General features: G+C 39.7%; 1 protein-coding gene across 8 annotated transcripts in view; it reads right to left on the bottom strand.

The window, feature by feature from the left end:
* ralgapa2 (Ral GTPase activating protein catalytic subunit alpha 2) overlaps nt 1-27,918 on the bottom strand; it is a 560,288-nt gene that overhangs the window by 171,107 nt on the left and 361,263 nt on the right. For 7 of the 8 annotated variants that reach the window (XR_011886861.1, XM_072265566.1, XM_072265565.1 and 4 more), the window contains exon 38: nt 15,471-15,598. Coding sequence is in view for 7 of the 8 variants with exons in the window: in XM_072265566.1 (XP_072121667.1) it covers nt 15,471-15,598 (128 nt within the window). In the remaining variant the exon portion in view is untranslated. Of the gene's footprint in view, nt 1-15,425; nt 15,599-27,918 lie in introns of all 8 variants that reach the window. The other variant, XM_072265571.1, reaches the window with a different exon arrangement.

Below are 27,918 nucleotides of genomic sequence, written 5' to 3'. Positions count from 1 at the left end.
TGGTCAGCTTTATGTTCAATACCATTGTGTATATAGCATGTTAAATCTTGGACTTTTTATTGGACGAGCAAACAAAGATATAGTATGGAGGGAACCATAAGCCAAATTTAATAATTCATACTGCTCCTACCAATGAATTAAAATGTCACAAACTGCATATGGCGAAATCCTCTATTGCATCAGTTTCATATCTGGAATGTAATTTTCAGAACTATATTTTAATACTTAATATTGTAATTGGCTTGATGTAGTGAAGTTAATAAAAAAAATTGGAAAAACTCTGCACCCGATGATGAGAATTTCCACACTGCTAGATGCTCAATCAAGCAAAAGCACTGCCATCTATATCACATTTTATAAGTCATGTTCCAATTATTGTTTTAGTGCACATTCCAAAAAAAACCAACCAAAATCAAAAGTATCATTCTTTTTCTTTTTTATTAGCTGTGTTTCTTTTCTGAAAATTGTCCTCATTACTTCTGTAATGGAATCAGCATGAAAGCATTCATGCTCCAAACTATGATGGAGCAAAATTGCCCTCAATAATTGCCTATATTAAACAAGAGTGATTAGTAACTATTTACAATAATGCAGTGCTATTATACTACAGTGTTCTGATTATACCTTCAACAAATACCAGCTATAATGTTGTCTGCATTCACTATGTAATATGAATGACTTCCTTATAGTATCCTACCACACATCTCAAATGTTCTAAAGTACTACTGTGTAAAATCTTTTTCCATTTAAAAAAATATTTCTGAGTCTTGAAAATTAGCTGTCATAAAGGACCCAGACCAATGTGGATTTAATCCATCCATAAAGTCACACTAGCATTCAGATACGGAATCCTTTTTGTTAAGTATACTGGGATAACAGATCACAGAAGAAACTCAAACAAATGCACTTCTGCATTACATTAGGTCATTAATTTTGTTGGAGCATGATAAGGTTCCATTAAAACTGATTTAGATTCAATCAAAATTCAATTTGCACTTACTGAATGGCTTTATAGTGCATGGTTGGCATTGAAAGTTGAGGGTTATAGAGTCAAGAGTCGCACTTTACAGATACCGGCCCTTCAGCTCACCAGGTACACGCAGACCATCATATTTCTTTTTATACTAAACTTATTTACCAGTACATGGTCTATGGCCTTCGCTGTTTTGATGTCTTAAGCATTCGTCCAAGTACATCTCAAATGTTGTGATAGTACCTGGCTCATCCATCCAGGCTGTGCTTTCAAGATTACAATAACACTCTTGGTGTAAAAGTTCTTTTTCAAATTTCCTCTGAACCTTTTGCCTCTTACCCTTGCTTCATATTCTCATTTCAGACATCTCTGCTATGGGGAAAAGTTTCATGCTATCGATGTTATCTATGTCCCTCATGATTTTGTATACCTCCAACATCTCAGCTTCTTCTGCTCCAAGGAAAGCAATTCAGGGAGGAGGGAAAAAGACACACTCTAAGTACAGAAATGTTCCCCTTGATGTCACATTCTGATAGTCTTCAAGAGTTATGCACGAGTAGGATAAGTGATGCATCCACCTGAAACAGGCATACAGTTGTTTTCATAAGTGAATCAACCTCCAATCAACTATTATAATAAATCTCCTGCACAACTTCAGCCCCACATAGTTGAAGCTTGTGTCTCATTTTCCCCTTAGCTGCTCTATCAGCAGTCCTTACTGTTATCATAAAGGACTGCTCAGAATAGTCACAAATCTTTGTTAAAGTTACATTTTAGTGGAGTACGATCTGCTCTTCAATAAAGTGTATTGCTGTTGGTCTTTGATCTCCCACAGCCAGCATCGTCATATTCATCTCCTTCCCTTGTCACTGAACTTTGCCAAAGAGCTCCTCTACCCATCACACTGATACTTCACTCCAGTGGGATAGTGTAACTGGTCGAACTGCTGACTCTCAGCACCACTGACCTGGATTCAATCCTAATCTCTGGTTCTGCCTATGTGGAATTTGCATTTTTTTGGTATGACCATATGAGATTCACCTTGTATTCGGGTTTCCTCTTGCATCTCAAGGTCGTGCACTGGTGGATCCACTGCAAAAATCTAAATAGCCTCAAGTGTATAGGTAAATGGTGGATTCAGAGAGGAGTTCATATAAATGCAGAGAAAAAAAGGTAACAGGAAAAGTTATTGGGAAAATGGGTTTGTTCTGTGATTCAACGGGACGAATGACCTTTTATGTTGTAAGGAAACATGGAACGTGGAAAGTTACACCAAGATTCCCATTTGTCACCTACAGTTTACACTTTATGAGGAAAAGGCTGAGTGAATCAGGGCTTTCCTCTTTAGAACGATGGAGGATGAGATGCAACTTGATACAGTTGTATAAAATTAAAAGAAGCTAGAGTGGACAGCTAGCACCTTTCTCCCCAGGGCGACAATGGCCAAAACCAGAAGATAACCATTAAAGGTGAGTGGAGGAAAGTTCAGGGAGATGTCAGATAGGTTTGTTCCTTACACAGAGAGTGGTGGGTGCCTGAAACATATTACTAAGGATAGTTGTAGAAGTCGATACAATAGAGTCATCAAAAGGACTGAAAGATAGGCACATAAATGCAAGAAAAGTGGAGGGTTATGGGCTGTTAGGAGAAAAGGGCTAATTTGATCACAGAGTAGGTTTATATAGATTGCTACAACATCATGGGCCAAACAACCTGTACTGCATTGAATATTCTTTGTTCTATTCAAATTAAGCTTCATGCAGAGTTTGGCTTGAGGCTCAAGCACTAATCAGTTTTAGCCACAAGTCAATTTTAAGCAGTGCAAAAACATGAAATCAGAATCTTTTGGAAAGTCTACAAACTATTGATGAATGAATATAAATCATGATGTTTGCAGCATTACACAGGGAACTTTTATATGACTAAGCAGAGAGAAGAAAAAAACCAAGTAGATGCCCACTGAGGTGAAAGAGTAAGGAAAAAATGGAAACCTACCTTGTCTGGCTCTCCATACCATTCTCGGAATTGTACCACTCATCATATGCAAATAAAGCTGATCAAAATCAACAGGTCAAGAGCACAGTGCCATGCACCAAATCATTAATGCTTGCATCTCGTGACAATGCCTCTTCCGAGGTTAGCTATGTTCTATTTTTTGAATATCCTCCTTGCTTCTGTCACAATAGGAAATAAGCTGAACCACCATTTCATGTGTGAAGTTATTACATTCAGATTGTAATAAATTCTCTTGATCAGTGTTAATAATCTTAATGAGCTTCCAGATCTGATTCTAAGTGCTTCTAGTTTTCATTCATAGTCAGAATGAGGGAGAGCTATTTGGCACATCTGACCTCCCCCAACTGAACTCATCCCTACATTGCTCCTTCCGTTTTCCTCTGTAGAATGTTGCACTGTATTTCACTTTGGGACTGCCCATGCAATTCTAATTTAAATGTATGATTCTTAACACTTCGTGTATCTTTGACTACCAAGTATATGCACCACTGACTTCAATACCTTGAAAGATCTGAATCAAATCTACTTCAACTCAACAACTCACATGGAATCTAACTCCCAAGGCACAACATTATCTTCATGCACGATGCCCTCTATATCATTTTTTTCTCTATTCCTTAATTCTAAATTTTAATTTTTGCAAAGTAGGAATCATATAACATTATGGCCTCAAAATCTTGGATGATACTACAGTTGCAGGCATAGTTTTATGTTGATTAGTTATGACAATATAACCTTGATAAATTTCACGTCACATGCCGGTGATAATAAACCTGATTCTGAACCATGCTCACTTTCACTACAGCTGCTTGACAATAGCCATTTTGTTTCTTTCATTTCGGTCCTCTTGAATTTACACACAATTTCACTTTATGTAAATTTTATGCCCTGAGTACAGAGCAGATAGTACATACAATAAAAGATATTAGGAATTCTTTCAACTTTGCTCATATTAAATCTGCTGAAATCCAACTGTAATCTGCTTTCTTCTTCTACACCCTTAATTCCACTGATTTGTTGTCACATGAATTAATGTCAATGTCTTGGCCCAGATGCTGTAGGCAGCACAATAGCATATTTGGGTGGCGCAATTGCTTACTCTCCCTTCTGCAATGCTTACAAAGCACTCCTCATCCGCCATTTGGAAAGTTGCATCACCCCTCCATCTTGCTTTTGCCGATGTACAAGAGGGGGCCATAGTTAAAGCCGTCAACTAGTGGTCCGACCAATCAGTCTCTCCATGCTTCAGGACTGCTTTGATGATGTCAACCGGAATGCCTTTCGTGATGAGGATGTTGTCCCCCAAAAATCACTCAGGATCTACCCAAACCAGAAACCCCTGATCAACAGTTCCATGCGAGCAGCACTCATCACATGAGACAGAGCTTACATTGCCGGTAACCAACAGGAACTCAAGAAATGCAGCTACGATCTTTGCAAAGTCATCAAAGTAGCAAAATGACAATACAGAGGCAAGATCTAGACACAACTCTCCACCAACAACACACACAGCTTATGGCAAGGTCTGCACACCATCGCAAACTCCAAAGCTTAGTGCAATGGTGCTGCCAACATCGCTGCTTCTCTCTCAGATGAGCTAATTCTTTTTTACGCTTGGTTCGATGTCGCCAAAACTGAGCCCCTGAGGAAAGCCGCCAAAGCAGCCTGCACCTTAGTCATCTCTGATGCTGAAGTACGCAGGTGCTTCTGAGGAGTGGACAGTCACAAGGCTGAGGGAGCAGTTGACATCCCAGGCCAGTACTCAGGATGTGCGCGGCACAACTGGCAGGTGTGTTTACAGACATTTATAACCTCTCCCTCTCCCAGTGTAGAGTGTCCTCCTGCTTCAAAATATCCACCATTGTTTCTATACCTAAAAAGACCAAGGTAACATGTCTGAATGACTGGCATCCTGTCACACTCACCTCAATAATAAGCAAATGCTTTGAGGGGCTGGTCAAGGGCTACATCTGCAGCATGCTGCCACCCACACTGGACCCGCTGCAGTTCGCCTCCTGACGCAACTGATCGACAGATGATTCAAAAGCCACAGCCATACACAACATCCTTACACATCTGGAGAAGGAGGATGCTTATGTGAGAATGCTGTTCTTGGACTACAGTTCAGCATGCAACACCATAATTCCCTCCAAGCTTGACAAGAAACTCAGAGACCTTGGCCTTCACCCTACCTTCTGCAGCTGGACTCTGGACTTCATGTCAGATCGCCAGCAGGTGGCAAGAGTGGGCTCCCTCACCTCCAACCCTCTGACTCTCAGCACAGGTGCCCCTCAGGACTTCTCCTTTACTCTCTGTATACCCATGACTGTGTCATCACTCACAGCTCCAATCTGCTAATTAAATTTGCTGATGACACTACATTGATTGGCCTTATTCCAAATAATAACAAGGCAGTCTACAGAGAAGTCATCACCCTGACACAGTGGGGTGAAGAAAACAACCTCTCCCTCAATGTCACAAAAACAAAGGAGCTGGTAGTGGACTACAGGAGAAATGGAGACAGGTTAACCCATATTGACATCAATGGATCTGAGGTTGAGAGGGTGAACAGCTTTAAGTTCCTCGGCATCCACATCACTGAGGATCTCATGTGGTCTGTACATTTCGGCTGTGGGGTATAAAAAGCATAACAGCACCTCTTTTACCTCAGATGGTTGAAGTTTGGCATGAGTCCCCAAATCCTTAGGAATTTGTACAGGGGCACAAATGAGAGCACCCTAACTGGCTGCATCACTGGTATGGGAACTGTATTTCCCTCAATCACAGGATTGAGGTGGACAGCCCAGCGCATCTGTAGACGTAAACTTCCCACTATTCAGGACATTTACAAAGACGGGTGTGTAAAAAGAGCCGAAGGATCACTGGGGACCCGAATCACTCCAATCACAAACTGTTCCAGCTGCTACCATTCGGGAAACAGTACTGCAGCACAAAAGCCAGGACCAACAGGCTCCGGGACAGCTTCTTCCAGCAGGCCACCAGATTGATTAATTCACGTTAATACAATTGTATTTCTGTGCTACACTGACTGTCCTGTTGTACATACAATTTATTACAAATTACTATAAATTGCACATTGCACATTTAGACGGAGATGTAATGTAAAAGTTTTTATTCTTCACGTATGTGACGGATGTAAGAAATAAAGTCAAGTCAATAAATAAATAAACTCCACTGGAATGTTGTATTTACAATAATTATCATCAATAGTATCTCTGGCCAAATTGCACCTTCTCTTACAATATCCCTCTTGATAAAATGGAATGCACTTTTAGCACTGTTCCCTGACTGCAACAACAGAAGTCACTGGGAACCCAAAATGTGGCATTAACAAGATTTCTTCAATCTATGTTTTAGCAACTAAAAAAAACATTTGGACTAGTTTTATCAAACAATTCATATGTTGTCTGAAACGGAGTTGGGTTTTCAATATCACGCATAAGCATTCTAAGGTGAACTTTTGTAGCATCCGGACTTTGCATTAATTTCCTGAAGTAGAATAAATTTAGACCTGGTGGTTTGATCATAGGTTTGTTTTTTGCTAGGACAACTTCTGCTTGATCTGATGAATATGATTGAGCGGATACAATGGGGATGTAGAAATTAAGCTCAAGAAAAAGGCTCCTCATGCTGGTCCTTCTCTCAAATCCAAGGTGTCTTGAAACTGTTTGATAACAGCGGAATGTAATCATTTTAAGAAATTCAAATACTGTATACATTTTACAATTCAAAAACCAAATCATTAAATTTAATGGCTTTCTAAAATGCCAAAAATGATTTCTCTCAGATCCTGACTTGCTGGCAAGGTGTCAATAACTCAAATGTCTGAACATAGAAGTACAGAGCTATAACATTAGGCACACATAAAAATTGCTGGTGAATGCAGCAGGACAGGCAGCATCTACAGGAAGAGGCACAGTCGACGTTTCGGGCCGAGACCCTTCATCAGGACTAACTGAAAGAAGAGATAGAAAGAGATTTGAAAGTGGGAGGAGGAGGGGGAGATCTGAAATTATAGGAGAAGACAGGAGGGGGAGAGATGGAGCTAAGAGCTGGAAAGTTGATTGGCAAAAGGGATACGAGGCTGGAGAAAGGAAAGGATCATGGGGCGGGAGGCCTAGGGAGAAAGAAAGGGGGAGGGGAGCCCAGAGGATGGGCAAGGAGTTATAGTGAGAGGGACAGAGGGAGAAAAAAAAAAGAGAAATAAATAAGGGATGGGGTACGAAGGGGAGGTGGGGCATGAACGGAAGTTAGAGAAGTCAAAGTTCATGCCATCAGGTTGAAGGCTACCCAGACAGAATACAAGGTGTTGTTCCTCCAACCTGAGTGTAGCTTGATCTTGACAGTAGAGGAGGCCGTGGATAGACATATCAGAATGGGAATGGGACGTGGAATTAAAATGTGTGGTCACTGGGAAATCCTGCTTTCTCTGGCGGACAGAGCATAGGTGTTCAGTGAAACAGTCTCCCAGCCTGTGTCGGGTCTCGCCAATATATAGAAGGCTGCACCGGGAGCACGTAGGGAGCGATCCCTGTGGAAAGCAGAAAGTGGGGTGGGGGGGTGGGAGGGAAAGATGTGCTTAGTGGTGGGATCCAGTTGGAGGTGGCAGAAGTTACGGAGAATTATATGTTGGACCCGGAGGGTGGTGGGGTGGTAGGTGAGGACAAGGGGAACTGAGAGCAGATGCAGCGGAGATGGAGGAATTGCGAGAAGGGGATGGCATTTCTGCACTGTCTCTCATCCTAAGGCTTTTCATTCCAGGACGAAGGAAATGTCCTTTTTTAAAGAAAGAGGCTTCCCTTCCTCCACCATCAACTCTGCTCTCAAACGCATCTCTCCCATTTCACGCACATCTGCTCTCACTCCGTCCTCCCACCACCCCACTAGGAATAGGATTCCCCTTGTCCTCACCTGCCATCCCACCAGCCTCCGGGTCCAACATACGATTCTCCGTAACTTCCGCCACCTCCAATGGGATCCCACCACAAACCACATCTTTCCCTCCCCCCCTCTGCTTTCCACAGGGATCGCTTCCTACGTGACTCCCTTGTCCATTCGTCCCCCCCATCCCTTCCCACCGATCACCCTCCCGGCACTTATCCTTGTAAGCGGAACAAGTGCTACACATGCCCTTACACTTCCTTCCTCACCACCATTCAGGGCCCCAGACGGTCCTTCCAGGAGTGGCGACACTTCACCTGTTAGTCGGCTGGGGTGATATACTGCATCCGGTGCTCCTGATGCGATCTTCTATACAGTGGCATGCAAAAGTTTGGGCACCCCTGGTCAAAATTTCTGTTACTATGAATAGTTAAGTGAGTAGAAGATGAACTGATCTCCAAAAGTCATAAAGTTAAAGACGACACATTCTTTTCAACATTTTAAGCAAGATTAGTGTACTATTTTTGTTTTGTACAATTTTAGAGTGAAAAAAAGGAAAGGAGCACCATGCAAAAGTTTGGGCACCCCAAGAGATTTGAGCTCTCAGATAACTTTTACCAAGGTCTCAGACCTTAATTAGCTTGTTAGGGCTATGGCTTGTTCACAGTCATCGTTAGGAAAGGCCAGGTGATGCAAATTTCAAAGCTTTATAAATACCCTGACTTCTCAAACCTTCTCCCAATAATCAGCAGCCATGGGCTCCTCTAAGCAACTGCCTAGCGCTCTGAAAATTAAAATAAATGATACCTACAAAGCAGGAGAAGGTTATAAGAAGATAGAAAAGCGTTTTCCGGTAGCCGTTTCCTCAGTTTGTAATGTAATTAAGAAATGTCAGTTAACAGGAACAGTGGAGGTCAAGTTGAGGTCCGGAAGGCCATGAAAACTTTCTGAGAGGACTGCTCGTAAAATTGCTAGAAAGGCAAATCAAAACCTCCGTTTGACTGTAAAAGACCTTCAGGAAGATTTAGCAGACGCTGGAGTGGCAGTGCACTGTTCTACTGTGCAGCGACACCTGCACAAATATGACCTTCATGGAAGAGTTATCAGAAGAAAACCTTTCCTGAATCCTCACCACAAAATTCTGCGTCAGAAGTTTGCAAAGGAACATTTAAACAAGCCTGATGCATTTTGGAAACAAGTCCTGTGGACTGATGAAGTTAAAATAGAACGTTTTGGCCGCAATAGGCAAAGATGTGTTTGGAGAAAAAGGGGTGCAGCATTTCATTAAAAGAACACCTCTCCAACTGTTAAGCATGGGGGTGGATCGTTCATGCTTTGGGCTTGTGTTGCAGCCAGTGGCACAGGGAACATTTCACTGGTAGAGGGAAGAATGAGTTCAATTAAATACTAGGAAATTCTGGAAGCAAACATCACACCATCTGTAAAAAAGCTGAAGCTGAAAAGATGATGGCTTCTACAACAGGATAATGATCCTAAACACACCTCAAAATCCACAATGGACTTCCTCAACATGCGCAAGCTGAAGGTTTTGCCATGGCCCTCACGGTCCCCCGACCTATACATTATCAAAAATCTGTGGATAGACCTCAAAAGAGCAGTGCATGCAAGACAGCCCAAGAATCTCACAGAACTAGAAGCCTTTTGCAAGGAAGAATGGGCAAAAATCCCCCATACAGGAATTGAAAGACTCTTAGCTGGCTACAGAAAGCATTTACAAGCTGTGATACTTGCCAAAGGGGGTGTTACTAAGTACTGCCATGCAGGGTGCCCAAACTTTTGCTTCAGGCCCTTTTTTTTGTTATTTTGAAACTATAAAAGATGGAAATAAAAAAGTAACCTTGCTTAAAATATTAAAGAAATGTGTCATCTTTAACTTTATTCCTTTTGGAACTCAGGTCATCTTGTACTCGCTTAGCTATTCACAGTAACAGAAATATTGATCAGGGGTGCCCAAACTTTTGCATGCCACTGTATATTGGCGAGACCCAATGCAGACTGGAAGACCGTTTCACTGAACACCTACGCTCTGTCCGCCAGAGAAAGCAGGATCTCCCAGTCGCCACACATTTTAATTCCACGTCCCATTCCCATTCTGATATGTCTATCCACGGCCTCCTCTACTGTCAAGATGGAAGGCACACTCAGGTTGAAGGAACAACACCATATATTCTGTCTGGGTAGTCTCCAACCTGATGACATGAAGATTGACTTCTCTAACTTCCGTTAATGCCCCACCTCCCCTTCGTACCCCATCCCTTATTTATTTATGTATTTCTCTCTTTTTTCTCCCTCTGTCCCCTTCACTATAACTCCTTGTCCATCCTCTGGGCTCCCCTCCCCTTTTCTTTCTCCATAAGCCTCCCGTCCCATGATCCTTTCCCTTCTCCAGCCTCGTATCCCTTTTGCCAATCAACTTTCCAGCTCTTAGCTCCATCCCTCCCCCTCCTGTCTTCTCCTATTATTTTGGATCTCCCCCTCCCCCTCCCACTTTCAAATCTCTTCTTTTAGTTAGTCCTGACAAAGGGTCTCGGCCCGAGATGTCGACTGTGCCTCTTCCTATAGACACTGCCTGGCCTGCTGCGTTCACCAGCACTTTTTATGTGGGTTGCTTGAATTTCCGGATCTGCAGATTTCCTTGTGTTAACGTTAGGCATATTCCAGTTTGCAGAGGGATGCATCTGCCAGCAAGAGAACATCTGGAAGCTTCCCTATAATTTTTTTTATTGAATTCTTGAAGCTGTGATCACTTGGGTGATCCCTCAGTTGGATATAAAGACAAATTATATACAAATGTCACAGACAAAATCATACAGCATAAAGTGCAGGTGACATTAATTGGAGCAAGCTTTGTTAAATATTTAATTTTTTTTCTGTTCCCATTCAAATTTAAAATATGTGCTTTAAGTAAATTCATTACCAATTAAAAATGCCAATGGTTTAAAAAAAAGACACATAAAATGAAGCAGTTTATTCACTCAAATTGGAAGGAATTTATGGTTTCAGCTAAGAATTTATTAAAATGAACACATAAAATAATCCCAGACCAATTCTACTTTCACTTTGTGTACATGAAATTCCTTCTGTTTCTGTTTCTTACATTAAGGGAGCTGGTGATTTACCAATGCTTCTATTCTGATATCTAGCAGGAGTTGAGCAGTAGGATCATGAGGTAATGATTTATCCAATTTCATCCACACCACCACTGCCTCTCCCACCCACACGCCCCCCCATCCTAAATTTGAAGTACAATAATGACCAGTTCCAGATTTCTAGGTCAATTCACCTTATCCATAAAATTTGATTAGGCAATTCTCAAGTCACAATTCTATGATCCTGGCATGATTTCTACATCAGAGACATGGAAACTATATCATTCCATAGTCCTTTAGATCCCATTCATCATCATCATCATCAGGTGCCATGCCCAGTTTGAGCTTTGACTGCTATGGCCCACATACTCCTGTTTCGGGTCAAGTGGATCAATTCATTAGTATTCATTTCCAGTTCTCTGGCTGCTGTCTCCATTATCATTTGTCTTTGCCTTCCTCTTGCTTTCTTCCCTTCAATCTTTCCCATAAATTACCGTGCATTCTAACTCCTCTTTCCTAATCACTTGTCCAATGAAGTTATGTTGCCTTTTCATGATCTCATACATTATTTCTCTTTTTGTGCTTGCTCTGTTTGATGACATCCCCGCTAGATATTTGTTTCCCTACGTTACTAGATATTGTCCATTCTGAGCCATGTAACATAACAGGATAAATGTAACATTTCAGTACTCTGAGGTGGGTTGTCATGCATAGTTTAGTAATGGTCAGTATGCTCTTCATTCTCGTAAAGGTGTCTTTTGCCTTCCCTATTCTTCTGTTGATGTCCTATTCTTCTTTAGCTCCTAATAGGTGAGCAAATTACTTAACGTTTATCTTTCGGCCACCTCCTCCACACTGAACTTATTCTACTGGCATCTCCTGAATTCTGTCCAACCCCATACACCACCACCCCTCCCTACAAAGAGTGCCAATCTATCCAAATCTTATATTCCCCAAAGTGGTTGTCTTCCCATCTCATTTGCTTCAGAACTCACATGCCAATCTTCTCGCCAGCCAGCCTCAATTCCAAACACGAACAACTGGTCTTCTGATCCCAACTACCTTACCAAACCCCCTCAACCTAAAATTGGGCTTCAGTACTTCTCTTACATCATGCTTGGCAGCAAAACAATCTGAAATGGGTTTGTGGCCAATGTCTACCCAGCAGCAACATTTCAATTGGTTGTGACCAAGAAACTTAAGTCTTCAGTAAAACAATAATGACCAAAATGATTGCTACCAGTTGCTGCTGTGCACCCCAATTTTAAGTTATTAATATTCTCAATGTAGATAAATAAACATTAAATGTACATTTCAGGAATATAAAATTTTATAACATTAATCACTTGCAGTCCATCCCAGGTTACATACATTTCTGTGTACAAATGAGTTCCCATAATATTAAATTCAAAAGTCTGCACCTTTGTCTGTGCCTATGAACTGCCGAAGTAACTCTTTTTTCAATTTCAGTAATTGCTCTTTCTTATCAGTCTTATGTGCTTTTGATGCCATATTACAATATTATGGAGGTATGATTAGTAAAGAATGGATTCTGTCTATTTTTGACTTATGGGACATCTGTAAAAAAACTGGAAGCCATTCTTGCCAGAGGCCGCCTGTGACTGGAAATGATTATCCAAACGGATACAAATTCTGTGCCCTTGCTCTTCTGTGGAACTGGCTGCAGAATTTAATGTTTTCTGATGGCTGTTGCCAAACAAGCACCTACTTTCTTTCTATAACAGTTCAGATGCTTAAGCTTTTCTCCTGGGGATTGAACCTCAAGCCTTTGCTTCAGGAATAAAGGGAGATGCATTCCCTGATGGATCTTGCTCTTTGATGGCAGTACACAATAAATGCCGTTCAGCAGACTGTAACAGCATGTGGTTGCACTTGTGTCTGTTGTGGGACCTGTAACAGGAATTTGCTAATGCTATTTCTTTCACAGCAGCTTCATTTTAATTCACATCTTTGTGTATAGCTGAGAATAAGGTCACAACATGAAAGTTCAAAAGTGAAGTCTAATTAGATCATATTGATAAAGCAACAACACTGGATCCCATCTTAATTTTTATGTAAAAGGTGTTACCTCAAACAAGCTAAAATTAACTTTTTGTAAAAAAAAACAAACTTAATGAAATTAGTCTCACCGGTAAATTAGTCAGAATTCAAATGACAAGCTACTTCTAAACCTTTCTAAATACAACCTGGGTTAATTGAAAGACCACATTGTAAACTGAAACAATAAAATGTGTCAAGTAGCAATTCTATATAAAGAAAGAACACTCTTATAAGTGAGCTAGAACATATTTTGTGCAGGAAGTTCCATTAATTGACTTAGACTTCTATTTTACTGTTTTCTTATTTTGGCAATTCCTTTTACAACACATTTCTATTTCTATAAAACCTTCAAAAAGCAGATGAATTCAGTATTGCCATGTTCACTTTAATTCACAACCTACTAAACTACGTAGAATTTATGCGGAACAGCACAACGTCCAGTATAAATATTTTAAGAACTATTAATGGATTATCGATTCTCCCTACTCCAGTATACAAGAAGCAACTGTCCTAATTCCAAACTTTATTCTTGAATAATTATTTTACATTGTATGTCCTCAATGATCAGTCTATTACCAATTCTATTGCCAATGTTATAAACTTGGCACAGTAAATTTTTAAAGTTTCTCTTATGCCATAATCATAAGATTAATCTCAGATATCTTCAGATGTGGCGGGTCACAGAAGGTTGAAAATTTAAACTGGAAAAGATATTGCACAAGTAAATTGATGCTTTAGTTGCATGGTTGCAGTATTCAGCCCACAGAAATGTATCTCTCTCTCTCTCTCTCTCTCACACACACACACACACAACTGCCAATCAACTTTAAATGACTAAACAGAAAACAATTATGCCAGTTCTACACAAATGATTAAAAATAAATTTCACTGTGATTATCAGTTGTGTGGTGCTATACCTATTCAGGGCAGTATAAAAGGATATATATGAACATCACAATTTCTACACAGAAAGCAAAATCGTCTCGATACTGTTGTGATGCTAATTACTGTAATGGATTAGTTTGGAGATGCTGTCAAAAATGTTCATTCTACATGAAATCTTCCCTACACCAAGTCAACTAATTTTATTGCCCAGAAGAGAAAGAAAATTCAAATTAAGCAATGTATACACAGGCATATTTATGTGGCACACCAAAAACAAGTTATTTCTTTTACAATAAGATTATATTTAGTACAGCTTAGTAAAATATTAAATTGATTTAGCCACAGCATATCTAAATCTGCACTGTCCACTCAATTCCTTTCTACAAATGATTCCTTCTGGTGTTAGACTGGATAACAAACAGAAAACAAATCACTTTAAACATAATTTTAATAGTGGTAGACTTTTTGCCCAAATGACTGCAATGCACGCTTGAGGGTAAACAAAGAGCAAAGAACATTTAAGTTGCTGTGGTAACACATCCTTACATATTGTCCTTCACTCAGCTGTAGTATTCAGAGTAGGCTTTGTGTCTTATCAGATTTCTTCTGCAACCTGCTGGTTACAGAGTGTAACCTTTTTTTCTTTCACCTCTCTCCAATTGAGATGCAAATTAATCTCCTCTGTTGATTAAATTCTCCTTAATCTGTCAAGTGCAGATGTAATCAGAGTTTACAGTTCTAGCAATAAGAACTGTCACAACGAGGGAGTGTTTTTTTTGTTCAGAGATCAATTATGAAAAGGGCAAGATATATCATACAGGCACTTTCAACTTTACAGTATCTACAGATATTGTAACATGCTAAAATTATCCTATAAATATGTTGTATGGATATTATTTAATTTGCTGAGCTGAAATTCTCAATTTGGCCTTTTAATAGGCTGAATGAGCATGAAATATTGCTTCTTCATATTGTGCACTGAAAACACACTAAAGTAGCCTGCCGGATGTTCAAGGAAAACTGTGCAGCAATGCAACTGTGTTTCATAATGTCAATGTGGTAAAATTACCTTGATGTCAGTTCATTAACAAGGAAACAAAATTCATTGACACCCTGGAAACCACAATGAAAGTTGACCTCTATAAAAGGGCTAATTTCACCCACTTCTTCCACTATGAATACCATCTCAGGATAATTTCCCATTCAAATCAGCAAACCTTGAGATGGAACAAATGCAATATTACAATACCAAACACAAGCTCTCTTATATCTGCACTCTTCTTAGAATAACCATGGGATGCAAGATTGTTGTCAAACTACACATTTCTAAACACGTCCTTATTAATGTGAGATTAAGTCTAAAATCTGTTCAAGTGGCAACAGATCAGTTCACATATCATGAACAAATAAACAGCCGCATCATATTGACAGGAACATGACACTACTTGAACAATACATTTATGTAAATCAAAGCAAACCTTAATGAAGTCCACGCCGCATTGTATTTGAAGGAAAAAGGATACAAGCTCTGGTACAGGGGTATGAGACACTTCACAGCTCGACTAGCACTGATGCCTGTGGCACGAACAAGACTTGGCAGAAGTTTTTCATTTATAATGGCTCCATCAAAGAGGGGACCAAAAAATGGGACCTGAAAGGTATCAAGCATACTTATGATTAAGGGTTTCCTTGTAGTTAATCGCTGGCTGCAGAACCTGAAATGTGTGAGCCTACACAAAAACATACAACAGCACAACTATTAGTCCTCATTCATTCTAATAAAAAAAATCATATAGATCATACTATTATGCAATTAATTATGTTTGAAAAGACAAATAATACATAACATGCAAGCACCATCTTCAGCAGTCATGCCTCATCACTCGCTTTACGGATGAGCTTATCTACAGATTCAGGAAGATTTCTGGAACCACAGAACTGACAGAAGGTAAAGTATTTTTCATAGGTCAGTTGCCTGCTAGGAGTTCTTTAAATTACTTTCTCCACAATGTGTTAATGTGACATTAATGCTCTCTGGATGCCACTGCTTTTATGGAGGAAAGTTTCACAATGCATTATTGACTTCAAGAAAACCCGCACCACTCACAGACCTCATCACATTGGTGGCACAGTAGTGGAAACTGCGAGCCATTTGAAACTCTGGAGAGTGCATATCTTGTACAACCTCTCATAGTCCCAGGACACATCCTCCTGCAGTCAGGAAGGCTCGCCAATCGCTCTACATTCTGAGGAGGCACATCAATTCTCATGACCTTCTAAGATGCATAGTTGAGAGCATCCTAAAATGCTGCATCAGTGTGCGGTGCAGGAATTGCACTGCGGTGGACAGGGAGGCTCTACAATTGGTAGTTAAAACTACCCAGTACATCACCAGGACCAGTCTACCCGCCATCAAAGACATATATACAGAAAGGTGTCAGGAAAAGTCTATCAACATCTTGAAGAACCAATCCACCCACCCTACTCATGGACTTTTGTCCCACTCCCATCTGGGAAAAGGCTACGCAGCATCCAAACCAGGACCACCAGACTCAAAAAAGTTACTTTCCCAAGCAGTAGGGTGGATCAACACCTCCACTCATTAACCCATTCCATCACCCCCAACAACACAACATGCACACCACCTAGTGTCACTTCATGTACCTATGATCAGTCTATGCACATAACAGTTACTTGTACAATGTGTTTTCTAGGATTGCCTTTATATTTATATTTGTTGTGTTTGTTTTGTTTTTTATTGCATTCTTTATGTTAATTGTGTATTTCTTATATTGCATCAGGTCTGGTGTAACAATCATTTTGTTCTCCTTTACACTTGAGTACTGAAGAATGATAACAAACAATCTTGAATCTTAATTATATTTAAACTGTTTCCCTTTCATTTCCGTGGCCCCAAGTGTTGTCAGCTTCATAAACTGCTTCCATCCCCAGAACTCTTACCAAAATATAAGCTAGGGTCCTCTTCACCCAGCTCTCAATGAAGCTTTTAGTTCCTCACTTCATGGCTTCCTGGCACCTCCCTCCTAACTGCTGACTTAAGAGGAGGCCAATCTCTTTTTCAATATCAGGAATATAAAAAACATCCCAGAAATAATCTATACTGGAAATTGGAAAGAAGTGATGTACACAGAAAACTGTATTCACCAGACTAGTGAGTGCTACAATGAAAACAGGTGGATTTGCAGGTTGATAAAGTCTCTGCCTTCCAAAGAACTTCATCTGAGTGTTTTATAAGTAGTGGTGAGATAGATGATGCAGTTCTTTTACATTTCCAAGAACCTCTCTATTTCAGAAAGGTTCAGGTGGGCTGAAAAAATACTAATTCCCAATTCCTTTATCCAAAAAGCACAAGAAAACAGAAAGCAGGGAATTGCAGGTAGTTTAACATCTATCTTTGGGAAAAGGTTGGAAACTACTTAGGGTTGTTCTGGCAAGATTATTTAAAGAATTCAATTTAATCAGGTCAAGCCAGGGATTACTTTGGGAAAGAAAAATTGTGTTTGACTATTTCCTGAAATTTTGTGGTGTTATAGATAAAGTTGAATTATACCAGATTTACGTAAGGTATTGAATAATGTGTCTGTCAGAAGTTATTGTAGAGACAATGAAAGCTCATGATGGGGGAGGTAACACATTGGCATGGAAAGAAGGCTGGCTGATTCACCAGAAATAGGTCTATTTCTGATTAGCACGATGTAACAATGGATTGGTACTGGGCTAAACACTTTACAATTTATAAGATGTAGGAGCAGAATTAGGCCACTTGACCCCTCGAGTCTGCTCCACAATTATTTAAATAATTTGAAGGCACCAAAAATATGGTTACTAAATACACTGATGTCACAAAGTTGGGTCGGAAAGTAATTTATGAAGAGAATTTATAGAGGCTCCCAAGGGATGTAGACAGTCTAAATGAGTGATAAAAATCTGGCAGATAAGAGTAAAATATGAAATTATTCATTTTGACAGCAAAAATAAAAGAATTCTAAGGCGCAGGGGGATCTGGGAGTCCGTGCAGATAAAGCAAGTAGTTAGGAAAGGTGACAGAGTGGTATCTTGTATTCTTATGGGGATTGCTATCATTGTGAAGCTTGGAACTCATTTTCATAAAGGACAACGGAAACAGAGGCTTAGAGTATTTTTTAGGGCAGAGAGAGATATACTTAACAAAAAAGGCTCACAAAGATGCACAGAATGCAGAGTTAAGGTCAAAATCAGATAAGCCATGACGTTATTAAATGGCGGATCAGGCTCAAATGCAAGTGGCATACTCGTGCTCCAAAAACATTTAAATTTTCAACAACCTCCCTGCATAGCAATATTCAATCCGCCTGACTCAGCATCCCAATATCTGAGCCTTTTCCCTCAACCGAAGCAATGTCAAATCCTGCGTCTGTATCGCACCACACAAACCATATTTGATTTCTCACTTAATCAGCTTTGTTCCATATCCTAACCTTCCCAAACCCTATAAAGGCATCCAAGCATTGATCCCAGATCCTGCAATTGCTGAGCACCAAGATTTGTCTAATGGAAAAAGAGACTCACGTTCAGGTTCAACAATCTTGGCCTTGCTGTGTTCTGCACTCTCTTTGGTCTCCCTGTGCATTTTTATCAGAACATGACACGTTACTTAAAGAAATAGTAGGATTGCTGACCAAAAGTTTGATCAAACCAGTTTTTTAAAATTTAAAGTACTGAAGGACACTAGAAAATCTAGGTGAAACAAACAAAAATTAAAAAACTCAACTGCACCAGCTGCATAAATATTGCAGGCTGCAAGTTCAGGTCAGAGGCTGGTATTCCTGCAGGAAGTGAATTCCTTTTAGCACCCTATCCATAGAATGGTGACCACAGCTCTCCTGATAGCCAAGAAGTTTGCTATCATCAGAATAAAAAAGCTTGCTTAGGTGGTGCACCTCCACCAACCCGAACCTCATTCCCTTCCACTATCATTATACTGTACTGTGGTTTCAGAATATGCCATTTACGAAATGCACTGCAGTTACTTGCCAAGACTACTCTCTTCACACCTCGTAAACTCATGATTTTTACTAACAAGGATAAAGGCAGTGGCACATGGGAATACCACCTTCTGCTCCTCCTCAAAGTTGCACACATCACCCTGACTTGGAATCACATTACTGTTCTTTTTTACCCCTCTCGGTCAAAATCTTGCAATTCACAACTGAGCAGTGCTCTAAGAAATCGTTTACCAGAAGACTACTTGGGTTCAAGGAACACAAAATAATCTGCAGATGCTGGGGTCAAAGCAACACTCACAACACGCTGGAGGAACTCAGCAGGTTGGGCAGCATCTGTGGAAAAGATCGATCGACGTTTCGGGCCCGGTTCTGACGAAGGGTTCCGGCCCGAAACGTCGACCGATCTTTTCCACGGATGCTGCCCGACCTGCTGAGTTCCTCCAGCGTGTTGTGAGTGTTGGGTTCAAGGAAGCAGCTCACCATCACCTTCAAGGACAATAAACCCTAAACATTGACATCTGTATTCATAAAATGAATAATTCATTCATATAAGCTCTTTCTTTTAACATTATTCTATTTCATACTGATCCCTGAATAAATTTCATCTTCAATGAACATTTTGTAGTAAAATGATTAAGATTCACTCAGAAATCATGCATAGTCAAAATATACTTCCACAATAACAGTCACATGGATTTCTTAAACCTTATGAAATGTGATTCATCACTTAGCGAAGTTGTGTTGCATAGTCTTGGCTTGACCAACTCCAGAGTCATGCCAAAGCAGTTTTAGAAGGCACCAGTTCAGCTCTACTTAGCGCCTTCCTTGGAGATAGACCACATTATCCTCCCTATAGTCTTAGCATATTAAATAGTTTAACAGCTGGGGAAGGAACTGTCCAAATCTGTAAACTCTGCATTGATTAGGGGAGTTGTAATCTGATCTAGGCAATACAAATGACTCATTGTCTGATCTTGTAACTACATTTTAAAATGATAATGCTACGTACTTAGAAAGAAATGGTTTTAAGTTTGTGACATGATTATTAAATACTTTCCTTGATTTTCTACAAATACTAAATTATAGCAGAAGCAATCTATTTTTACTGATTTTTGGAGGATAAACAACAATGCACAATCATGGCAACAAGATTAAATCTCATATAGTGGACATGACAACTGTTACTGGGAACATTGAATTTATCTCGGATACTTATTTTCCAGCATGCATCTCTGACTTTAGGATTCAACTCATGTCTTGAGATATCAGTAAAGTGAGAGAAGAAAAATTGTATTTTGCAAGAAACAGTGACTCCTGTCACAGTTGCTTTGTTTGGCAATGGCATCCGCAAAACTTCAGGGGGAAGGAAAACAGTCTGTATCATGCAAGGAGAGTCTATAGACAATTATCAGTATTTCAAACCACAATTTTTTCCATCTGGACATGGACTTATTGAACAAATAAATGCCACTTATTATTCTCCTGTCATGCAATTACTACCGGATGACTGAGACGGTCATTGAATAAGCAGACAAAAGGAATTAAAAAAAACTCTTGCGCTCAGGGAATTCTTCTAATTAGATTTGGCAGCAAATTTCAACAAGAATTTCATTTTATTTAACATCTGCATCTGACAGCTGTCTTTCCAAGCGATTCTCATCAACATAATTCAGGTTGAATATCTTGACTGAAACTAGGAAATTGTAATCAAATTAGAAAGTGTCTAAAATGCACACTGTAACTTCCGTTCATGCATCTTCACAGTTGCCTTCCTCAAGTTCATAACAATAGTTGTAAGAGGGTCTCTGAGGTTTCAGCTTCTACTCAGACTCCCTTATGAATACCATACAGTGAAACGTCAGCTGAATTGCTTCACAGTAAAAGAGAGTTCAGGGGCAGTTCTTTCCAATTGATACCACATAATCTAAGGTCACATTTTGAATGGAACAAAACAAAATTTGTGCACGCATCTATTCCCACTTCTTATATAAGAGGCCGCATGCTCTTTTTTTTGCTCTGAAAAGATTTGTGCCCAGGTCTTTATACCAGACACAAGAATCCTTCTTGTCAATTATATACAGCACCACTTGCTCCTGATCGTTGGAAAATTTGCAACAAGTCATTATTGTAATAAATGTATACAGGAAAAATGATAAATTAATCTGATGACAATTAAAAGAGACTTCTTGAATCAGAAATTAAATTCACTGAATAATATGTAGTTAACAACTGATATCTTGCAGGTTTAGTGCAAACATACATTAGTGCGGAATAGGGTAAAGTACAGAATAAAATAGCAGTTCTATTTTATTCTCATCCCTCTATGGGGTGATCTCAACAGCATCAAATTACTTATCCATTGCTGTCTTACTTCTGTACAAGATGCCAGAAAACGACATGTGCCTTGCTTACATTACATACTTTGTACATAAACATTCTGTGCTACAATTATTTTAGATATGTCTGACATTGTTGACAAATGGGTCTGAGTAATCTTAAACTTGATATCAAACGGCTGAGCATTAATTTCACTTCACTAACTGCACACTAAATGGCATTGTGTCCAGGGGAACCCGTTGTATGTCCCTAGTGGCATCTGCAGTGAACTAAGCTTGTACAACGCTCTTGGCCCCATTCTGTAAATCGCTTTTGCAGTTATTGTTTTCAGTATCCTCCATACATCTGTGACGCGTGTTGCATTGGCAGACTTTCTATTCTTCTTGAAAAAGGTTTTGTTTGAGGAGGATTGTGTTGCAGTTCATGATAATTGCATCACTTAATTAATGAAGACAAAAGAATGTGCAAATCAATGCATGGTTGCCAAGCAGTGAATAAAAACAAGAAAGGCAGACATTAGTAACAAAAGTAAAAGCTAGTTTATCAGAAAACTCTTCTGATGTTAATATGCTTAAATTTAAAAAGATTTTTCACTTTAACATTTGTCCATGCATATCTAATATGTCAACAAACATCAGCGAAACAAATAAGCAGCATGTTTGAAACCCTGTCCACAGCTATGTCTGTTTCCATGGATTCTGTAACTTGATAAAGGAAGCCACTTGGTTAAGAAACAGTTTAACGATGGAGTCCACAAGAACAACAATACTGTATGTATAATTCTTTCACAATATTCATTATTCTTAACCATTTTCTTTCATTCATTTTAGAGTCAACCTTGGAATAAATCTTTTAACACTTAAGGATAAATGTTCGTGGAACCCCAGTGGAGAATGATGCTTTCTACCATTTGCTGTGGTGTACAAAAAGCTCACTTTATCTCTCTTTCATATCTAAGTTTAAGTCTTGACTTGAATAACCTATTAAAGAATTAAAAAGTATATATTTTTGGAAAATACAGTCAAACATTATGACATTAAACTCATTACATATTAGAATACTGAAAACTTACATAGTTCAGCCAAATGACAGCAAAAGCATATTTTTAAATGAAAAAACCAAGTCCACAGCAGATGCCATCTCCCTAGTCTTACACTCATCCCTGGAACATATGGACAGTAAAGACAGCTACATGAGACTATTGTTTAATGACTACAGCTCTACCTTCAATACTACAATGCCTCAGAAACTCATCTCTAACTCCTTGACCTGGGACTCAACACCTCTCTTTGCAGCTGGATCCTTGACTTCCTCACCAACAGACTACAACCAGTAATGATAAGTAGCAACACCTCTGTTGTGGTTATTCTTAGTATTGGTGTTGTACAAGACTATGTCCTCAGACCCCAGCTTCACTCTCCACACACTCATGACTGTTTAGCCAGATTCTGCTCTGAACCCGTAGCTATATTCCTGGGCACCACTGTAGTGAGCAAAATCTCAAATAATGATGAGCCAGAGTGCTAGAAGAAAATAGTCATCATGGTAGATGGTCATGACGACAATCTTCCCTCAGTATTGCAAAAACAAAAGAGCTGCTCACAAAGTATTGGAAAAGACGTTATGCATGTGCATCTGTTAACATCAATGGTGCTGAGGTCATGAGGATTGAGAGCTACAAGTTCCTAGGAGTGAACATTAGCAATAGCCTAATCACATAGATGGCATGGCCAAGGAAGCATAACAGCATCTCTACTTCCATATCCCTTTTGACCCTCACCAACTTTTATAGATAGATCATAGAAAGCATTCTATCCAAATGAATACTGCTTAGCAGCCACTATAATCAATGACCCCCCACATACCCTGGACATTTTCTCTCCCCCAGATGGTAAGTTGGTTACATCCAGCATTAAAGATGTCCACCATCCAGACCATGATAACTTCTCCCAGCTACCATCAGGAAGGAGGTACAAAAGCCTGAAATCCCACAGCACCGAGTTCAACACCAGCTACTTCCCTTCAAACATTCGGTTCTTGAATCAAGCTGCACAACCCTAACTACTACCACAGCAATATTATGACCATTTTGCACTACAATGGACATTTTATGTTCTAAGTGTGTTCTTTCTTGCATTATTTCATATAATTTATACTTCTGTTTTTCTTGTGAATGATATGTATCTAATGCTATATGTCTGTGATGCTGTTGTAAGATTTTCATTGCATGCTTGTACTTGTACATATAAGAATAAACTCTACTTTGACTTTGCAAAGAATCATTATGCAAACTTGGGTTAATTATGACATATCCTTATTCAACTGCATTTCACTGTGCATGTGGCTAGTGCAGTAAACTTCAAAGATACAGAATAAGTAAATTCTTCAGTGCTGTCATTAATATGCTTCCAGATCAACGGGTCTTTGGGAAATTTCACCATTCCTCACTTCCTCGTCATTGCTCTGTGTGAGGGAGAGGAATCTTTGATGTCAACTCAACATGCTGTCCAGGCTTTCACAACACTATTTTGAATCTCCAGGCTTTTAGATTATTTAAACTACAAGAGTAACAATTTCTAGAATATCCAAAAGACATGAGCGGAACACACAGAACATAAAAATGTACTAATATGCAGTGAAGCCTTGGTTTTAACACACAATAAAAGTTGATGAAGACCATTACATTAAATAATTGATATATATATATATATCCAGCAAGTATAGAGAACATGATCTTTTACTGTAAGCACAAGAAACACAACACTCAACTCATTTTAGGTGGTATGAGATTTGACACTAACCACTGGAAGAAATAAAAGATAAAGATACAGCCAAATACATTAATTGACCACCTGCGAAAATTATTCAAGACAGGCAACTGCAGGAAACATAAAGTTGTGGTGGTAGGGGATTTTAATTTTCCATATATTGATTGGGACTCCCATACTGTTAGGGGTCTAGATGGTTTAGAGTTTGTAAAATGTGTTCAGGAAAGTTTTCTAAATCAATATATAGAGGGACCAACTAGAAGGGATGCAGTATTGGATCTCCTGTTAGGAAACGAGTTAGGACAAGTGACAGAAGTCTGTGTAGGGGAGCACTTTGGTTCCAGTGATCATAACACCATTAGTTTCAACTTGATCATGGACAGGGATAGATCTGGTCCTAGGGTCGAGGTTCTGAACTGGAAGAAGGCCAAATTTGAAGAAATGAGAAAGGATCTAAAAAGCGTGGATTGGGACAGGTTGTTCCCTGGCAAAGGTGTGATCGGTAGGTGGGAAGCCTTCAAAGGAGAAATTCTGAGAGTGCAGAGTTTGTATGTTCCTGTCAGGATTAAAGGGAAAGTGAATAGGAATAAGGAACCTTGGTTCTCAAGGGATATTGCAACTCTGATAAAGAAGAAGAGGGAGTTGTATGACATGTATAGGAAACAGGGAGTAAATAAGGTGCTTGAGGAGTATAAGAAGTGCAAGAAAATACTTAAGAAAGAAATCAGGAGGGCTAAAAGAAGACATGAGGTTGCCTTGGCAGTCAAAGTGAAGGATAATCCAAAGAGCTTTTACAGGTATATTAAGAGCAAAAGGATTGTAAGGGATAAAATTGGTCCTCTTGAAGATCAGAGTGGTCGGCTATGTGCGGAACCAAAGGAAATGGGGGAGATCTTAAATAGGTTTTTTGCGTCTGTATTTACTAAGGAAACTGGCATGAAATCTATGGAATTGAGGGAATCAAGTAGTGAGACCATGGAAACTGTACAGATTGAAAAGGAAGAGGTGTTTGCTATCTTGAGGAAAATTAAAGTGGATAAATCCCCGGGACCTGACAGGGTGTTCCCTCGGACCTTGAAGGAGACTAGTGTTGAAATTGCAGGGGCCCTGGCAGAAATATTTAAAATGTCGCTGTCTATGGGTGAGGTGCCAGAGGATTGGAGAGTGGCTCATGTTGTTCCGTTGCTTAAAAAAAGATCGAAAAGTAATCCGGGAAATTATAGGCCGGTAAATTTAACGTCAGTAGTAGGTAAGTTATTGGAGGGAGTACTAAGAGACAGAATCTACAAGCATTTGGATAGACAGGGACTTATTAGGGAGAGTCAACATGGCTTTGTGCGTGGTAGGTCATGTTTGACCAATCTCGGAGTTTTTCGAGGAGGTTACCAGGAAAGTGGATGAAGGGAAGGCAGTGGATATTGTCTACATGGACTTCAGTAAGGCCTTTGACAAGGTCCCGCATGGGAGGTTAGTTAGGAAAATTCAGTCGCTAGGTATACATGGAGAGGTGGTAAATTGGATTAGACATTGGCTCAATGGTAGAAGCCAAAGAGTGGTAGTAGAGAGTTGCTTCTCCGAGTGGAGGCCTGTGACTAGTGGTGTGCCACAGGGATCAGTGCTGGGTCCATTGTTATTTGTCATCTATATCAATGATCTGGATGATAATGTGGTAAATTGGATCAGCAAATTTGCTGATGATACAAAGATTGGAGGTGTAGTAGACAGTGAGGAAGGTTTTCAGAGCCTGCAGAGGGACTTGGACCAGCTGGAAAAATGGGCTGAAAAATGGCAGATGGAGTTTAATACAGACAAGTGTGAGGTATTGCACATTGGAAGGACAAACCAAGGTAGAACATACAGGGATAATGGTAAGGCACTGAGGAGTGCAGTAGAACAGAGGGATCTGGGAATACAGATACAAAATTCCCTAAAAGTGGCGTCACAGGTAGATAGGGTTGTAAAGAGAGCTTTTGGTACATTGGCCTTTATTCATCAAACTATTGAGTATAAGAGCTGGAATGTTATGATGAGATTGTATAAGGCATTGGTGAGGCCGAATCTGGAGTATTGTGTTCAGTTTTGGTCACCAAATTACAGGAAGGATATAAGTAAGGTTGAAAGAGTGCAGAGAAGGTTTACAAGGATGTTGCCGGGACTTGAGAAACTCAGTTACAGAGAAAGGTTGAATAGGTTTGGACTTTATTCCCTGGAGCGTAGAAGAATGAGGGGAGATTTGATAGAGGTATATAAAATTATGATGGGTATAGACAGAGTGAATGCAAGCAGGCTTTTTCCACTGAGGCAAGGGTAAAAAAAAACCCAGAGGACATGGGTTAAGGGTGAGGGGGGGGAAGTTTAAAGGGAACATTGGGGGGGGGCTTCTTCACACAGAGAGTGGTGGGAGTATGGAATGAGCTGCCAGACGAGGTGGTAAATGCGGGTTCTTTTTTAACATTTAAGAATAAATTGGACAGATACATGGATGGGAGGTGTATGGAGGGATATGGTCCGTGTGCAAGTCAGTGGGACTAGGCAGAAAATGGTTCGGCACAGCCAAGAAGGGCCAAAAGGCCTGTTTCTGTGCTGTAGTTTTTCTATGGTTTCTATATATATCACCAATTATTTAACAAATGCAACTTAAAAATTATAGATTTATTGTCCAGTAAAGGTTCTAACAAAATAAAAGGCTTCAAAAACAAGAGGTCAAAATGATCAGCATTTTGTTTATTGATCTCCATTTCCATTAACTTATCACAGTGCACATTCCCCCCAAATGATCAAAATGATTATAGATGGCAACAATGAGTACAAGTTAGTACGTCCATGACGCAGTTACAGAAAATATTGCTTAGGCTAGAAAATACCGTGTACAGTTCTGGTCATTGTCCTATTAGAGCGATGTGATAACATTACAAAGAGGGTAGACCCGAGGAAGGGTCCCAGCCTGAAACATCAATTAGTTATTCATTTCCGTAGGTGCTGCCTGTGTACGCTGCTTTAGAAAGAGTGTAGAAGAGGTTCAAACAGGATGGTTTTCTGTAGTTACCTAGGTTACGTTTATTCTTATGTAGGAGATGGCAGGATAACCTTCTAGATGCTTACAAGATAATGAGAGGCACAGATGGGATGTATAATCAGAATTTTTTTTCCTGAGGGCAAGGGAATCTAGAACTAGAGGAGTCATGTTAAGGTGAGAGGCTATATAGTTAAAGGGAGCTGAAGGCAAAGTTTTTCCGCACATTGACCTTTTCTACCTCTGTCACCCTCCAAAATCATAGGCTTTTCCCATCTTCTTCACTAGTGGTGTGGCTTCAGCTCTCCAGTTATAATCTGATTCCTTAACCTCTTTGCTCCTTTCTCATATGAACCCCAATTGTGTTTTTTTGAATAAATAAAAAGAAATAAAAAACTCTCAGTAAAACTTATTTGCTTATAACATAGTGAAAGAGTTAGGTTTTAGGTATGTTAAGCAAAAATCCTACAAAATCAGCAAGTCAGGCAGCACCTATGGAGAGGAATAAGTGGGTACCTTACCTTGATATCAGCCACTGCATAGCCACAGCTCCTTCAACAGTACTGTGGCAGCAACCACGAGGTTTACAATATAATCTTTCATCTGTTTCAGATTCAGCCTAATATCAAATCTTAATCCTTTGCTGTCTGTAAAATCATACATGAAGTTTCTAAAAAATTCCTGTTATAATATTGACAGGTTAAACAGCTGAAAACAGTAACATGTCATCCACTGGTATTGAGTTGAATTATTTCTGTAAGAAGATTGTTTTCTCAATGATAGCATCATGATGGTTGAGAAAAAATGGTCAAGGCCATCAAATGATGCTCTTCCATAATGCTCTTCC

The sequence above is a fragment of the Mobula birostris genome, chromosome 8 (genome assembly GCF_030028105.1).
Source record: "Mobula birostris isolate sMobBir1 chromosome 8, sMobBir1.hap1, whole genome shotgun sequence".
Classification (NCBI taxonomy): domain Eukaryota; kingdom Metazoa; phylum Chordata; class Chondrichthyes; order Myliobatiformes; family Myliobatidae; genus Mobula; species Mobula birostris.
The sequence above is the reverse complement of the archived record's forward strand: the minus strand, read 5'-3'. Positions and strand labels throughout refer to the sequence as shown.